The 17,813-nt window shown below is 40.5% G+C and overlaps 2 protein-coding genes and 1 long non-coding RNA gene across 23 annotated transcripts in view; 1 reads left to right on the top strand and 2 right to left on the bottom strand.

Moving 5' to 3' along the window:
- Positions 1-6,761, bottom strand: part of PDPK1 (3-phosphoinositide dependent protein kinase 1) — a 32,506-nt gene extending 25,745 nt beyond the window's left edge. The window contains exon 1 of one of the 16 annotated variants that reach the window (XM_086854068.1): positions 6,629-6,761. Coding sequence is in view for 6 of the 16 variants with exons in the window: in XM_086854064.1 (XP_086710190.1) it covers positions 6,073-6,162 (90 nt within the window). In the remaining 10 variants the exon portion in view is untranslated. Of the gene's footprint in view, positions 1-5,440; positions 5,680-5,763 lie in introns of those variants that run through there. The other 15 variants (XM_086854069.1, XM_086854070.1, XM_086854076.1 and 12 more) reach the window with 15 other exon arrangements.
- LOC111936224 (uncharacterized) lies at positions 6,524-7,039 on the top strand. Its single transcript, XR_002868079.2, has 2 exons — positions 6,524-6,591; positions 6,898-7,039. It is a non-coding gene; the product is annotated as an uncharacterized LOC111936224 (long non-coding RNA).
- Positions 7,040-9,040: 2,001 nt separating this feature from the next.
- Positions 9,041-17,190, bottom strand: LOC111936218 (interleukin-9 receptor-like). Of its 6 annotated transcripts, none has more exons than XM_023937060.2 (9): positions 17,100-17,190; positions 16,881-16,971; positions 16,374-16,482; positions 14,926-15,119; positions 14,082-14,227; positions 13,575-13,749; positions 13,217-13,331; positions 12,085-12,169; positions 9,041-11,598 (listed from the first exon to the last, which is right to left on the bottom strand). In XM_023937060.2, exons 2-9 carry the CDS (start codon positions 16,957-16,959, stop codon positions 11,059-11,061), a joined length of 1,443 nt encoding a protein of 480 aa, XP_023792828.1. In that variant the 5' UTR covers positions 16,960-16,971; positions 17,100-17,190; the 3' UTR covers positions 9,041-11,058. The 6 variants fall into 6 exon arrangements, with proteins under 6 accessions (XP_023792828.1, XP_023792829.1, XP_086710183.1 ...); XM_023937061.2 differs by lacking the exon at positions 17,100-17,190 and adding an exon at positions 16,572-16,812; XM_086854057.1 differs by lacking the exon at positions 17,100-17,190 and adding an exon at positions 16,572-16,767 and having other exon boundaries at positions 16,881-16,969.
- Positions 17,191-17,813: the final 623 nt, after the last annotated feature.

Below are 17,813 nucleotides of genomic sequence, written 5' to 3'. Positions count from 1 at the left end.
TACACGTATCTGTATAGAGAGAAACAATACACTGATTAATCAAACACCATTGCATTCCAGTTTCTCTTTATATACACTTTGAATATGCTTAGAAATTTGTCAGATAAACTCAAGAATTTAACAATACATGTATCTACCAACATTATTACTGCCTTTAAGTAATTAAAATACTTGCCTAAAGGGAAAAAAACACTCATTAGAAAAGGTGACTAGATGCTATCAGACTGTCTTTTGACTGTAACATAAAATCAAGCATGTAATGAACGGGACAAAATTCACAGTAAACCAAGCCTCAGAAGTACTTTGAATGCATCACACAGCTTTAAGTTAATTGTTCACCCACTTAACAGGTTAACTTTGACACTAAAATACATATAGACATATTAAAACATCAAAATAATTGCAAGGCTTTTAAAGATGTACTCTGCTCACACTTTCAGCTTGACAGAAGTTCAACATGGTTTCTAAGAGCAAAGACTTCTCCCAGGAAAAAAAAAAAACAAACCAAGAATACTTATTAAAAAGTATACTAGGTTGCAAAAATATTTTCCCGTAACAACAGGACACTCTTTTTCTACAGAGTTCTTGGAAGACAATAGTAATCCATTTTCTTCAAGCTGCAGCAAACAAACCCCACTCCATGTATTAGTAATTTGTAGGTATTTAAAAAGCATTAACATCAAACATTCTTGTGTAGTGGTGGTTCTCATTTATGTTGCATAGAGGTGCATCACCACTCTCTCAAACCTCATCATCAAACGGTATGCAAAAGATTAATGTAGAGAACTTAAAATTTAGCACACAAGCCAACAAACTACCTGTTTAACACCACGTATCTTGAAGAAACTGACCTTTGCAGTCAGCAAAGCAGTCAAGCAAATTTGTCAAAATCTATACTTTGATCAGGATTCATAAATGGTTACCAACTATTACATTTAAATATTTCCAAGTGAAGCATTTAGAGCTTGTATTTTAAAGCAGAAATCAATTCTCAAGTTCAGTATTTAAATGAACATATTAAAATCTCATAGTTGAATTATAAAAACTATTTTAACACAAATTTGTTTTTCAAGAGAATCTGAAGCCATACATCTATCTGGGGTGAAATTTTTTGATCTCAGAAGTTGCCACATAAAAAAACTGTTGTTTAAAGACCATTTTTATGAATTAATTATGTAAATTTCAAAAGCATCTGGCTGCATAAAAGGAGTTTTTATTGCTGTTGTCCAGACAGACTGCTATGCTAACTGATTAACGAAGTCTAGGCTCTAACCCACCAAAACAACTATGCTCACCTTCATGCCCAGTGTCATTTGAAACCTCTTTAGTGATGAAATGTAAGCACTCATTGAAGCACTGCATAAAACCATTTCCCCCCAAAAATCTCTTAACAAAGTATCTTGATAGAAATGTCCATAATTTAAAAGAAAACAAAAGAGCTTTAAAAATCATGTCCTGGTAATACATTTCATGACTATAGACTGTACAAATTAATGGAAGGAGAAAACTTGTAATCTTCAAGCTTTCCCCTATCCAAACATACTATTTTACCTAAAATGGCTGGTACCTCTGCAGTAGCGGGAAACAGAAGTATTGTTTGTCTACTGACATTTCTTGCTTTGTGCAGTAAATCCGTAACACAGTTCATCCATAAGTGAATAATGAGGACATCAGCTTCACATATCAGCAAAAATACAGCCAAGAGGCTCAACGCTTTGGAAGCACAGAGAACACCTCTACATTCTTAGACTGTTTTGACGTTTAGAGAATAAAGGTATTTTATTCACAAGACTGTTTTCATTTTTAGAGAAATTAATTTTTCACATACCAAGCAATGCTGATCCAAAATTTTAGTTTATGCAAATGCCTTCCCCTAAATTTGACCACCTTACATACTGAGGTATTTCTTGCCAATGATTTCCAGGATTCTAATTCCAAAATCAGGTAGGGATTCAAGCTAATGAAAGAATTTATAAGAACCTGCATATCAGCCAGTTACTCTCTAACCTCCTCTACTGTTAAGCAAAACACTTAAGTTCCACTCGTCTTCATATATAGACAATTTAAGGCCTCCTTGCACTGCCTAGTGCTTCAAAACAAATCAGAAACAGGAAACCATTCAAATCTCCAAGAACATAAAGTCAGCCTATGGCCCAAATAGCCATAATGTAAACAAGCCATTGAGAATTCATTTAACATAAACAGATCTAGGCTAGCTCACAAGAAAACAAAAACCATCTGTGATTGCAATAGTCTGGATCCCAGGCCACACCACCATCAACCTCATAAGGCACACTGCTAATCAGGTGCTGCACAGCATAGATGGGGGCTCAGGCTAGCAAACACAAAAGGCTATGCCAGGCTCCTTGCTAGCAGCTATAGAAGGCAAAGAGAACAGCTTGGGGTGAAGAACAGAGAAGCAGACACACCAAGGTGGCAGTATGTAGATGGAGTGTGTGTACAAAGGATTCATGGCACAGTCAAGACCTGTAAATTCCTGCAGGACTACTAAAGAACCAAACACTGAATTTAGTATTTTTTCAGAATGCACTAAGCAAGCTAATCCTTGCAATTTTTCACCATAAGGAACTGCAATATTTCCAAGTGAAGCATTTAGAGCTTGTATTTTAAAGCAGAAATCAATTCTCAAGTTCAGTACGTACTCACACAGCAAACCACTTATTTCCTACAGCAATTCTGAGTAGAATTCATATGGGGTGAAAAATAAGATTCTATACCAAATAGCTAGCTTTGTGCATTTTCTCTTCAGTCCTTCCAGATACTTTAGACCGCAGTAAGTTTCCATAAGCTTACCTGCAAATAAGATGTCAGAAAGGGAAGTGGGAAGGAAGGAAAATCTGCTTCTCCCCCTTTTTTAAGTCTTTATTATATATACATTATATATGTATAATTTAACTTGGCGACTTGCAAAGAAAGTTTTTTTCCATTTGAAATACCAGAAACAATAATTCCTGGGCATCATACATATTCTTTGGAAAGCTCCAATATGAAGAACTTGGAAAAGGATTTATCTTTCAAAAATAGTGTTTTCCAAATTAAGGTCACTCGCATATTTTCTGAATGCCATAAATGTGCTAGTTCTATAGCTTTTCCAGACAAAGATATTTATATTTTATATATATATATATAAATAAATACAAGTTTACTGTTAAAAACAGATGTTACTAAAGTTTTTCACATATTCATAGACCAAATTTATTACTTTGCCAGTTTACTACATTTTTCAGTCTAACAAAGCGATTTTGCTCCTGGTTTCATGCCTTCTGTACAAAAAATTCCTCCAAGTACTTCAGTAGTCAGCACACCTTTCCAAGTTTTTTCCAGCAATGCTGCTTTCCAACTGATCTGCTTTTGCAAAGTGCAATGAGCCTGAGCCTGGAGGGTATCTTACAACATCCAGCTAGAGTAATCTGCTTGCAGAGTTTCAAGACCTAAATGAAATAGACTTTACTTCTGGCACTGTAATAGATCAATAACCTGAAGAAAAATTTGTTTTTAAAAAAAGTCTACCCACACAGTAGAATCATTGTTTACTAGAACATCACTATTATACTCATATTTTTCCGTGGATCATGTAGTTTCCACTAGCTCTAAGAATGTTTAATGTTAGAAAGATGAATGCATATAAAACTGCTCCTCTTAGAACTTCTGACTTTTCCACCTTTGAGCACCTTTTCAACATCCATGTCTTCTACTATCTTTTATTCCTGCAGCCTGCTCTTTTAAGGGATTTACTGAAAACTTATCCGAGTCAAAAGGCTACACGAGTGATAAAGACTAGTCATGGCTTTATGTTGAAAACCAAGGAGAAGAGAACATTAAATAGATACGTTTGAAGGGTTTTCCCTATATATGTATCTGGAAGTTGTACACCTACAAATAAATACAAACTGAACTCTTAACACAGAGTAATCTAATTCTTAACATAGATACAAAACTTACTCCCCTGTAAGCTCTGAAAGCCCAGTTCTTTGAAAAGTGTAGTTCATATTACTTCCACTGGGGGAATAAAAAGAAGCTAGCAATTTCATCCTGCCAGATCCATAACTACACTATATGCTTTATCAGGTCAGAAACACTGGTAGAATCTAGTAATTGCTAGTGCAGCTAAACATTCCAGTGAAGATGTTGCTGCAAATGAAGACGTTAATTACCATACTTTCAAACTCCTCATTTTGAAAGGAAGGGCACTTCTTGGTTTGAGACCCAATATACTCACATTAGTATTAACAGCAAATAGCAAAGATCACACTGGCATCTGCAACTAAAGCTGCACTAAAATAGCTTCCTTCTTTGAAGTACAACTCCCTTCTTATGTCACATCTTTAGAAAATAATGGAACATTTTTAGGAATTGTTCCTGTATACAAAAATACAGATATTAACTGTGTTGGAAGAGAATTGCTAGAACATTTCTTGCAAAGCTGTATTCTATTCACACCTCCCCTCCCAAATCCCATCTTAAGCATTTACAATTCAATAATCACAGAACTCGTTATGTCATTAACTCCATCACATAAACATTAACAGTAACTTGCTCAGTCTCAGAAACACTGGATTTCCTATATTTCATACCATCTGAATTACAAAAAGGTTAGTTGAATCAGACCACCTCTATCCGGTACTGCCTGTCAGTATACTCACCTTACCAGGAAATTATTAAATAGAATGGAAAAGAAGGAATTAAAAAGAATTATCCTGACAAAATATCCTAATTTTTACCAAAATGGTCATCAGTTGTGCTCTTAATTTTCCCCCTCTCTGCAAGTTTTTCCTATGGGCAAAAACCTAAACTGTATATAGAAAAGGGACAGAAATGCAAGTATTTTTGAGAAAAAGTCCTGAAAAAGATGAGCAATAAGCAAGAGCAGAAACACAAAGCAAAGCATACCCCTCTGTTTAAGAGTCCAAGTAAACAGAAGTCATCTCTGTTGCTAAGAAGCAGTTTTATAGAGCTGTATCAATTAGCAAGAAAGCAAAACGAATTCCTTTAATAATCAAAAATCAGCTTATCTCCTCCTTGATGCCGCATTTTATGTGCTCTGTAGAGCTATTCACACAGTACTTCTTGTCTTCAGTCAATAAATAAGATTCTGTGTAACACCCTGACGAAAAAAATCACTGAGTTTGAAGAGGAGAGCACGCTGAAACAGGATGTCAAGAATCAACATCAATGGCTGTGCCATTCTCCACAGAAAACCCTCCTTAGTCAATTCCAGCTGATGAAAATGTTTTAAGTGCTGCAGATTGAAACTTAGCAACTTGCTACTGACAGAACACAAGACCCAAAAGCACAGTGGCTTGCACACAAGGATAAGGAAGATATCAGTGCCAGATAGTTTTGCCAACATGAGTGAAAGCTGGTGATTATTTTTCTTTTCATAAGGGAATGTCTACACTAACTGAACTGTATAACTTACAACACAAAAGAAGATTTACCATTACCACGTCTGTACACCAGCTACAACTTCATCTTCTAGATATGCCAACGCACACAAAACGAGTTTACGCTGTCAGACTAACGTAAACAACTGCATTTGAAACGTCGTCCTACTGTGTCCCTCACGATCTTCCTCACGCGTTTGTTCCTACTACAAAGGAAGTCGATTACAGAGTGACAGGTAGCTCCTACAGGGCAACAATGCCTGTTTTCCCAGCATACCCACGCCAACGCCCCGCACCCGGAACCGAAAACGAAGGTCCGCGAAAGGCCGCGGTGCGGCCCCTCCACCATCGGCCTCACCTCCTCCCGCGAACGGGCCACGCTAGGCAGAGAACGGGGCCTTCCCGCGAGGCCCGCAGCGACCCAGGAGCGGGGGGCGGAAGAAGAACTGCGAGCAGCAGAGACAAGACTGGTCCTACGGACGGCAGCGCCCGCTCACCCGCCCTGTTCGAGCGGGAGCAGGAGATGGGGCCGCTCGCGAAAGCCCACCGCAAGCCCGCCGCCGCCAGAGCGCTGGACACGGGCAGCCACCTCTCACGGGCCGGCCCTGGCGCCCGGGCCTACTTATTCCCCCAGCACCCAGAGGGCTGCGGCCCCGGGCGGACTCACCACGGGGCTGCTGGTGCTGGTCACGGCCCGCCTGGCCCGTGAGCCGCCCCCCGCGCCCGGACTCACCAGGGGGCTGCCGGTGCTGGCCATGGCCCGCCCGGACCGGGGCCGCTCCCCACCCGTTCCGCGCCAGGAGCTCGGCCCAGCCTGAGCCAATGGGGCACCCGCGTCCCCCGCCCCTGACGTCACCACAACAATCCCCCCCGTCGTAGGCAGGACTTCCGCACTCTGCGCTCGCTCATTGGCGGTGGTAACTGTTACTCACACTCGGGTCGGGCCAGAGGGGCCCCCGTCAGCCTCAGCGCCCGAGCCGAGGAGAGAATGCGTAGTTGTGGGCTGACGCCCCCAGGAAGCCGTGTAATAAGGGCGGAAGAGGATGGGGCCGCAGGGCAGCACTTCCTCCGGACACTCACAGCTGGGTCCGTGCCACGACGGCCGCGTCAGCGGCAGTCGTCAGCTCCGGGACCGCCCGGAGCGCCGCGCTCTCCGCACAGCTCGGAACTCAAGTGTGTCATAAATGTAATTCCAGTGGGGGTGTTTGCTCCTGAGAACCTGCCTCGTCTGCGTAACACCCGCGCTCCCTCGCCGGTTCTGACAGGCTGTTTTCCCTGCGGTCCGTAGGAGCCCACTGTGCCCGTTAACGGCTTCAGTCCATGTGTGAGCCCGCCGGCCACAGACGCCGGAAGGGTGGGGCCAGCGGTGCACTATCACCCTGAAACTAGAGCCTTCTGATTGTTTAGAACATTGTTTATTTTCCTTTTTGATTGTTTAGAATATTGTTCATTTTCTTTGTTAATTTTTCTTTTTTCTTTTTCTTTTTTAAAGGAGAAAGTGTAAAATGTCACCCTGAAACCTAAAGCCTTCTGATAATGTCTTCATAGTTTTAGTTACTTTCCCATGAAAGTTCTATAAAAATAAGTTGTTTATCACATTCCTTCTAATAAACATCTTTTGGTGGACGTTTCTGTTATAAATGAGTAGCCAATTTCATTAATTAAAAAAAAATATTCCATAATCAAAATACAATCGTAAAAAGAAACCATAAGCAAAAATCAGTTTGGCGCTGTGCCGGGTGAACAGCGCCGGGTGAGACATGGAGGAGGCTTTCTGCAGCACTTCACCATGCTTCACAAACTGTGACCATCCCAGGGTGTTTTTTATATGCTTTCAGGCTTTTCGGGGTTCCTTTGGAATACACTTCTTGGAGAAAAATATTCATGCTGTTTTGGGCATATATGTTGTAATTTCGTTGGGTTTCTTGGAAATACACTTCTTGCAGATGAATATTTATGACTGCATATTGTTATAATCTTATTGGACAGACGTGTCTTGGAAATATGCCCCTTGCAGATGAACATTTTGGCCTTGCTGCATGTCACTATAATCTCGTCAGGGAAAGTTTCCTGGAAATATGCTAGGGTTCTTGTCAGCCAAGATTATAACTTTAGCATGAATTTGTTCATGCTGTGTATCACATTTCGCATGACCAGTGTGCCTGGTAGCTTAATTATCCAATTCCTGGTCATTGTTGAAAAACTATAAATACTGGAGTCGGAGAATAAAGTTTTTCTTTTCCTGTTCTAACACTGAGAGGTGTTCGTGTCAATCATTTTGTGTCTTTTAGCGACAGTGCACAACACTGCAGCAAACAAATTGAGTTTTTAAGGAATTCCTAGAATTGTGAGGGATTACACAAAAGGATGAGGTAGGAAAAGACCATCTAGTTTACTGAACATCAGAATCTACAAAGTACAGATATTTAGCTTCAAATGGGGGTGGTGTGGAGGGCCAGGGAAACCTTGGTGTTCCAGAGTTGATACACTCTTTTCAGAAAGATTTTTAAAACTGCCAGCCTGTATGACAATTTTCTCATCCTTCTGCAGACGAGTAGGACAATTGATCATAATCTTCTAGTAATATGGATGCATGCGTCAGTGGACATATGTGTGTATGGTTTTTTGTTGTAAGCCTACCTTTGCTATTCAGACTGTATCCATATTTTAGCCCTCTCAGAGAAGCTCTGCCAAGTACCAAAAAGCTTTTGTATAACTTAGGGTAGTAGTGCTGTAACTGTGTTTGCAGCTACTGAATGATGCTGAGATGGTTTTCGCGTATGTGCGTCCAAAGAGATTATCCTGGTGAAAAGGCAGATTCTTTTCCATGTGGCCTGGTAAGAATTTTCTCTCCTCTGTTTATGGTTTTAGGTCTTACTTACATAATAGTCTACACAGCTGCTTGAGCAGTTGGATTTATGTTTATGTCCTTGGATACTTTATAAGGCTCAAAAAGTATCAGGTTTATCACAAAACTAATAAAATTTGTGGATGGTACACAGCAAGTTTACAGTTATTTCAAACATTATATAACCAAGAGTTTTGAATACAAAGGAAGGAACCAAAAACATCAGACTTGCAATAATATTACATGACTACATAATATTACAGAGTTACAATAATATTTCATTACTTAATTAAGCTGTGTGTGTCAAGACAGGTCTGTGCAGACTCACATCCTGTTCCAGCAGGGCTTACTTGGGCACATGTGATACTCTGATTCAGCTTCCCTGAGCTGTGGATCATCTCTACACACTATATGTGTATTCCAGCATGTATGAGTTGAGGCAAACCCAAATCAGGCAACAGCATGACTATAGACAATCTGCTGCTTAATATCAACAAACTGTAACATTTTCCTTTCTAGAAAAGCAAATAGTGCCTTTAGAATAGAGGTAACAAAGTGCACAGTAGCATTTAAAGTCATGAAATATCAGTATATCATATGTAATCATTTGAGGTGACAATGCTATAAAGTCCAATGGCTTAATCTGGCAGAGTTTAGGGTACCAAACCCTAAACTGGAAAACCTAGATAGTAGAAATTGTTATCTTCTGTTCAGTTGAAAACAAACTGAGAAACTAAAATTAATTAGAAAAGGGACAACCACAGCATCTACAAATTTCTCATCAGTCTTAAGAAAAAGCGAGACTAGAGGCTCTTTATTGTTCAGCAAAGGGAGTGAATAGTAGATAATGTGTAATGGACTGAAGAATAGGGCACGTCTATTCTTCCAGTGAACAATTTAATTAATATTATTATTCATTTTAACAAGATAATAGCACACAAAAAAATTGAGTTAAAGTCCTTAGCAAGTGTGTGAAATTCTTCAGGGACAGATTAAATTTGCCCTAAATTAATTTTTGGGGAAATGAAACAAAACATAAACACCAAATAAAACAACAAACAAATAAACAAACCCAAACAAGAAAAAAACCCAAGCAAAACATAAATAACTGAAGTCATCTCTGCAATGTTAAAAGTTATTTCTGAGAAGACATTCATGAAACCTAGAGGATTTCAGAATGATAGTCTCGCCTACAGATGTGGGAAAAGTAAGGCCCAAAATAATGCTACAGCAAGTGGATAAACAGAGAAACAATATAACTTCCATCTTTGACAAGAAAGTTTACTTGTTAGCTAGCAGGCTAGATAGTATATAATTTGACTTTGCTGAGATGTTTAATAAATTTCAATTTTAAAGGAATACTAAGGAAGCTGGTTGACCTAAATGCTAGCACCTAGTCTTGTTAATAAATTAATAAACTTTTTGATAATCTATTTGAGTCTGTTAGCAGTTCCTTGTTAAAGTGGAATGGCATTTCAAGGAGCATTCCAGGTTCAAACTTGGTCTGACTCAATATTTTCATCAGTTTTGGTAATGAAATAGAAAGTATGTATACAAGATTTGTGATATTATTCTGGGAAAGATTTTAGTCACTTAGGGAGACAAAAATGAGGAGAAAAAATACTTTGGCATATTTTAAATACACCTTAAATAATATAAAATTACATGAAGTGCAAATATTTGCACTTCGAAAAATAAAGCAAATGTATTAATATAAACTCTGAAATAATACGTTACTAGCAATATATTGAAATAGGATGTAAGAACTATAGGGTACCAGAATTTCTATAATGAATGGTGAGATGTTACTGCAGATGAATACTATTTTAGCACATTATGACAAACAGAATTGGAGAATGGCAGATAGTACTAATTTCATTCTCCATGTAACAAATGAGGATGTAACTGAATAGTATATCCAAGTACAGGCATGATGTCTTCAGGAAGATGTGAAGCAAGTGGAGAGAATCGGGAAAGTGAGTTCTGCCTGTGGTGGAGGACGTGGGAGAAACCGTTCGCGGCGTCCGGGATCCGCCAGCAGGGGGCGGCCACGCACCGAGGGGCATCGTGCAGGCCGGAGGGCGGGGACACTGCTCTAGAGAGCGGGGACACTGCTCTAGAGAGCGGGGACACTGCCCCGGAGAGCGGGGACACTGCTCTAGAGAGCGGGGACACTGCTCTAGAGAGCGGGGACACTGCCCCGGAGAGCGGGGACACTGCTCTAGAGAGCGGGGACACTGCCCCGGAGAGCGGGGACACTGCTCTAGGGAGCGGGGACACTTCTCTAGGGAGCGGGGACACTGCTCTAGAGAGCGGGGACATTGCCCTGGAGAGAGGGGACAGTGCCCTAGAAGAGAAGTACAGTGACCCAGAGAGGATCATGCATAGTTTTTACAAAATGATGCAGTTTAAATCATGGTTCATCACATTGCAAATATTGCTGCTTCCAAGAGGCACACAGTTCTAATAGTTCTTCCTGAGGAAAACAGCAGGTCTGCTGCTGTCTCCTTAAACAAGAGGGTTACTGGATCTTGCAGCCAGGAGATTAATTTAGGGAAGAGCATAGTCATATGTCTCTGGGGCTGCAGATGTTGCCAGAGTCAGGGTTTGCCATGGCTGTAGGGGTAGTATTTACTAGACAGGGGACTTAGTCACAATCTTCTTCTGAAGCACAGAAGTCGAGGATGTATTTTAAAATGATACATTTGAAACTGTCTGCACAGTCACCACGAATGCTGCTTGGGAGGACAGTGTTGGAGGTGATAGAGCACAAGGAACTTTGTAGGCAGTATTCCTCAGGGAAGGTCACTGATCTTTCTGATGTTTAACATGACTATTTCCATTAGAAAGCTTCAGCAGTTCAGCAGAAATCAAACCTCCTGTGGTATCTTTGTCACACAAAGTACAATAGTCACTACCACTGAAGGACACATCTGCTATCCCCAAAGATTCTTGAAGCATAAGAAGGTCACTGTTTCCATGTTGTGAGTGAGAGGAATAATTCCTTCCAACACTAGGGCTCTCAAGGTTGCCTTTAATTATTTCAGAGATTTTCAGGCCAACGGTATCATCAGCATGGTTTGGTGAAAACAGTAGTCCTGGCCACAATTCTATCTCTTCTGCTCTTATGTACCTGCTGGGGACATACCGCTGGCTTGGACCTGAGGCAAATGCAAAGTTTTCTTCTGCAGTAACCGCATCTGTGCTTCCTGTAGGTTTCAATGAGATTTGGGAAATCAGTTCTTGGTTGTTTAAATCAGAAACTCTATCTGCATTCACTTTGTTTGAGTTGCTGTCCTCTTCTCTTTCAAGTTGGCTACAAGCCTCATTTGATCCAACCCAGTCCTATGAAAGCATCAATAAGTTTGGGTCATTTTGCATATTTCAAAATAACTTTTCTTTCTTTATGGCTTTGACACAATTACCCAGATGTTTAGTGCAAATCCAACAGGCAAAATTAGAATAATAGGGTAAAAAACCTAGCAGCTAATTTCACAAAATTTTACAAGATTTTTTACAAGATGACACCACCAGAATATAATGCAAGATGCTGGTATTGCTTTGGTTTTGAAAAGGTGCACCTTTTGCATTCAGTCTGAGCTAGGAGCCACTGGTGGAGTTCCACTTCTAAGGCGCAAGAGGCTGGACAGAAGCTCTGGTGGTTTGCTAGTATGTGGAAGCAGGAAAATGAGAAACTATAAACTTTCATGAAGATCAGAACCATGCATCAGTAATGCTGCTCAGGAACTAGAATTATTAATCCCAGAAAAAAAAAAAATCCTCCTGTCATGAATGGAAGGTCATAAGAAAGAAATGAAATTTATTTCTCACCTTGAAATTCCCATTGTGTAAACTATAGAGTGGCTGAAAGAAGGCAGCTGGCGTGGGAATGTTAAAGCATGTGAGGCTTTTTGCCCTAAAGTAAGAAAACAACACTTAAAAAAAGGGACAGTCTTTCTGTGTTCTGTCTCCATGATACTGGTTAGATGAACCCCCCCACCAATGTTAGTGAGATCACACAAGAAGCCCACTCATCATAATTTCTGACTTCTCATGCAATTATTTTTCTGCCACCTTCATGCATTTAATGTTTCTAACTTGAAGCACAGTCTCATAAATTTCCTAGGAATATGTCACAAACTTAATATACTGGTCTATTACTCATTGTATGCACCGAGCTGTTTAAGCATTGTTTTTGTCAGCTTACTTGATCTAAACCACTGTTTTTGAAAGTGTTTTAAGGAGTTCTAATTTCATTACATTCAAACAGAGAAATTCTGCCAGACATCCTTGCCCCGTTTTTTTGGAGTCTATCTTATAAAAATATTTTATCATGTGGACATCATGTATTCTGTTTCTCTAAGAATGCTGTGCATATGGAGCATAATAATATATGTCAAGGCAAAAATGAAAGAGCTAGGAGATTTACCTATGCTCTGCCAACATAAAAAAATTGCAGAGGATTGTTGAACCAAGGTTTTAAAACCACTTTTTTCTCTGTACAACTTGGTCTCAAATGAATCAGAATCAGTTTAGTTTGCCTATATTGGTATTTTACCTACTGACTCCTTTCAGGAACATCACATGTAGCTTAGGTACATTGGCATTGTTTAACCACATTTATGGGTTGCTGTGTACTTGCACTTTTATCTACATGAAACTTCAAATATTCCCATGGACTTAAATTTCTTTAATTCCAAGATACCATCATCCTTGGGCTTTAGCCAAATATGGGAGTCCCAAAGGTACTTTGGTCTCTATAAGGGCTGTATAGTATTTAATTAAATATAGGTCATTCACTATCATCAGCCAAGGAAGATGTCTCATTCCAAGATTGTCAAAAGACCTTTTGGAAATGACTGAGTCTGTGCAGCAGAAACAGGAAGGAAAAGGGATATAATGACTCTTGATTTACCCTTTTCAGGCCATAAAGATCAAGGGGAACTAAATGAAAATCACATACCTTGAGGAAAGCTTACAGGTCCAGAATAAATAGAGCAGAGTGCCAAAACTCAGAGGAATGAATAAGTACTGCATAATTTTGGTATTTAGAATCTTTTCAGAGACTTTTGGGACATCTAGGAAAAGAATCAGCACAAAAATTTTTAATAAGAAGTCTGGAAGTCAAGACAGAACCCCAAATAACCAAGCACTCCAAATGAAACTGGCAGCTAGAGGCCTTAAGGAAAACAATTTGGCTATGAATACTTGAAGAAAGCTAGTTATGATTTGAAAAGCTTCATTTTATCATGTATCTTCTTTATTTCTGGAACATGGACATGAAAAGAAATGAAATAAGATGAAAACAATATTCTTTGTACCTGTTCTTTGAAACACTGTTGTCTGGCTCCACTCACTCCACTGACTGTGGTATGAATTCTCATTTTCAGAAACTTTGCAGCGAACTCTTGCAGCGTAAGCAATGCCACTGCGGAGCTCTGTGGCTTCAATTTCTACCTGTGGTAGTGAACTGGGTAGTGTCTTGTTCAATGCAACCTGCAAAGTATTACAAAGCATTGCTGTTCATGAGCCTGGGAAAAAGGAAGGTCTTTTAAATACTATTTTTTATTGGTTTTTTTCCCCTTCTCTTTTCTTTTCCAGATTTTCTTTTCTTAGATGGAAGAGGGCCTGAATGGTCATGGATGCAGGGTTTATGAGAAGAAGAGTTATTGAACTCCAGTACTGATGTTTTATGTAAAATCTCTCAGCCTTAACATGGGAAACCAGAAAGGCCAGTATAAGTCAGCTGGTGGAGAGCCCTGAGCTGAGTGGCAGGGGCATTGTACCCAAAGAACAAGGCAGGATTACTGTATGCTTCATCCAGTTACCTCCCAGGACATGCTGTACTCCTTATACTGCAACTCATATTGGAGAATTTCAGCGAGGTACCAAGGCACATTCCATACACTCCACCATATCTGGCACTTGCTGGCAGTGGCATTGCTCTGGATATTCAAAGGTGGATCAAGTTTTACTGCAAATAGAGGAGGCAGGATTTTTTTTCATGATGTTTGGAACGCCACAGAAGAAAATACATTATATTAGGGTGGCTGGAAGTAATGGAAAATAAAGCTGAGTCTAAAGAGGGATACTAACACTAGTAGTAGACCAAGTTAGCTTACAGCATCAGAACAGCTACAGATCTGACATAAATTAATGATAACTCCAGTAGTCCCTAGGGTTATTCTTGCAAGCAAAGAACCACTCTGGGTATCACATTCTGCACCTACAACATACCACTAATATGGACAAGTTTTGAGCATTTCTCTCTAGTGCCAGGCCATGGGACATAAATCCATGACTCCTCATTACATAATTTCTTAGAGAGAAATAAAACAGCAAAACAAACAAATAATTGAAGCAATCCAATTGCAAATTACCCAGGGCACAAGAAAACATGATGCAGTTGAGAATTATTGTTGAATGGTGCTCCAGAGACATTCTCTCCAGAGACTTCCCTCTGAAGTCTGGGAAAAGTCAGGATGGAGAGACAGCAACTGTGTCCTTACTGGTGCAGTTCACACAGAGAACTCTCTGGGGATGGACAGTCTTGATTGTTTTCATTGTTTTCCCTCATTATCTTTAGGACATCCTTTGTTAGGCAGTATATCAGACCTATCCTGAAGTTTCTGGGCAGAGCCTCAGCTCACAGCTGTCCTGTTTCGTACTTACTGTGCATGCGGGGATTGTACTCTGGAAAGGTCATGTGTGTGTGATTATGTCCAAAGAAGTTTCCTTGGAGAGAGACTCTGTAACCATCTGTTTCCAAGATCTGGCTGGCTAAATGGATTGTGCAGTGGTACTGATTCTGCATACTCTCTGTGGCAGTCAGTTTGCAGCTGGCGTTGTGGCCCTTTGACCAGAGGCTAGAAGAATAAGAAGGCTGAAAGTTTTTTTTTTTTAGTAATACAATTAAGTGTTTTTCAGTTTATGGATGTGTGGCAACTTAGCACAGCACCACACTCTGGAAGACCATGAACCTCTTTAGTGCAGACAGCAAGCAAACCAGCAATCCAAATGCTGGATTGTTGGCAGGGCTGGGTAGGGAAGAAGAAGACACCTTCATAACCTTACTCCTGAGAGCACCAGATCTCACAAGAGTTGCACATACTGTCCAGCAGCTGTTCCCTGCTCCCTCTGAGAGAGCTGCTGTCACTGCAGGAAAGCAGATGGGTAGGGGGAAAGAGTGGATGGACGGTTGGTTACAAGTGCATAACACAGAGGTAACAATAAGCTGTACATTTAGTCTTCTTTCACTACAAACAAACCAGTACTGACATGTTGGAAGTTGGTTTGTCTTTTTGTGGTCTAGCCATTTATTTGCAATTTTTTCACATTGCATGTGATCCCACAGGAAATTGAGATATCACAGTTTATCAGCTTGCCCATCTTTACATATATTTAAAATCCAGTATTAATAAGAGTTAGGCTATTTTTTACTTAACTGTAGCAGAATATGAGGCATCTAATGTGGTTTAGAGTAGCTTACCCTCATGTAATACTGACTGATGGTCAAGACAATGTTTCTACATAACCTAAACACATTCATCTCAAGTTATCCTATCAGTTAGCAAACTATTCACCCAATTTCTTCTATTAGAGGAAAAATTGTTCAGATAATATTCTAAGTCTCTTATTAAAGCTTTTAACTTGACTTGTATTTATGTATTTACTAATATAGTTTAAACCATTAGGTGTGAATTTCTAGGCAAAAAGGAAAGAAATTATTAGAAGTTGATTAGACAGCTTTATGCAGGATGGGGCCTGGAAGTTCCCAGGTCATGGGGACCAGAGGCTGGGAAGGGAAGGTTCTCTGTGCTGAGATGCCTGCCAGAGGGGTTTACTGAACAGATGGAGAGCCCAGAGCTGACAGGAGATCATGCAGCTGTGTGTGCTTGACCTTTGCTGCAGCTCCTGAGGCTGTGGGATCACAATAGAGAGCAGCTTCTGAGGCAGCTTCTGATGTCTGGGGTGATGAGATGGCAGAGCTAGTTGTGCACAGGTCTCCTGCTGTGGAGGGAGCAAAGCCCACAGCTGGGCTCCAACCCTACTTCTCAGTGCTGTCCTGTCTATGCCAGGGCTGGGGCTGCCATGGACAGTTCTTGGTGTGGAGCTCTTACTTGGTGAAATGCAGGTGGAAAGGTCCATCACCCACTGGCTTCTCCGTTACCCACATGCAGCTCACAGTCGTCACGTAGTTATTCAGGCAGCTCAGGCTGCCAGAGAGCTCTGCAGAGGAAGGAGACCAGAACTGGATTCATGTGTCACTGGATGATGCCTTGCTCAGTACAGCAAATAAATGCACTACTTGCTAGTACTTTGCTGACACTGCATCTGATCTTCCTCATCATGTTCTTACTCTGCTCTAACACACTTCACTGCAGGAAATGAGTGCAAGATCTTAGAGCAGGGATCTTGGGCAATGGCTACACTTTTTCTGGTGCCCAGCTTGTCCAGTATGTGCTCAGTCCTGTAGGCCTGGCATTATCAGCCAGCTGTACTGGTTCCTGGGACCTGGGAAAGGCCAGTCACAAGATCTTGGGTTGCATACTGAAGGATCTGTGAATAAAAAATGAGCATAGGCATGTACCTGTCTTTGTACCGTGGACCTATTCCAGGTCTCTTACCTCTTCCTCTTCCTCCACCAAAGATTAGCACAGCAGCAATGCAGAGCTGGAGGCCCAACTGCCACACAACTCCTCCCATTCCAGATAGTGTCTAGAACAGAATAATCGTTAAGAGCAGTTTTGTCGGTATTTTTACCAGTGGGTTGAAGCAGTAGCTGCGTGCTTCTGCCAGGCTGACAAAAGCTGATCCTGAATCTGTCAGAAAAGGCACCAACTCACCTATATAATTTCTTCTACAGGAACTGTTCTTCTCGTGGCAGTAAACAGTACTTTGCACTAAAGTACCAGCTGCCTGAAAGGAAATCTACAGTTCCTGCCATTTTATGAAGGGTGGAGAAGATGTGGGTATTCTTTCTTTCTTCCTGCATTTTTGTCATCTGGTTTATGACAATTTAAGAGCAGCAGAGAGCCACAGTGAGTTGGAACCAATGTTCATGTTTCCTCAAGTCCTGTTTCTGACCATAGTCAACACCAGATGCTTAGAGAGAATTGTAGCAATAAAGCGCAAATGTTCGAGCATTTTCAGACTCCAGATATTTGCAGCTCAGGGGCCTCCTGGAGCAATGTTATTTCTGCATATTTAGATAACAGACACAGAGAATAACTGATATGATCCTGATCAAAGCACTCATTGGGAGATATAGAATACTTAGGGCCATGTTATTAACCCAGCTCACTGAAGGTTTTGTAAGGTTGTTTGAAGTGTATCTTCTGCAGTATTGGACAACACGTCTACAAGGTCGTACTGGGTTCATTCTCTTTCTTTTTAACCAAAAATTCCATTCTCTGAATTGTCTCCTGATGAAGTTTTCATTTAAAATTATGCTTTTTCACTGAAAGTTTCTGATTTGGTGATTTTATAGCAACACTTAATATGAAGAATATGGACCTGATCCATTCAGCAATATGTGGTGTTTTAAAAAGATGTTTCCA

The sequence above is a fragment of the Cyanistes caeruleus genome, chromosome 17, assembly GCF_971803275.1.
Source record: "Cyanistes caeruleus chromosome 17, bCyaCae1.hap1.1, whole genome shotgun sequence".
In the NCBI taxonomy this organism is placed as follows: domain Eukaryota; kingdom Metazoa; phylum Chordata; class Aves; order Passeriformes; family Paridae; genus Cyanistes; species Cyanistes caeruleus.
Note: the sequence above shows the minus strand (reverse complement) of the source record. Positions and strands in the feature narration are given on the sequence as shown.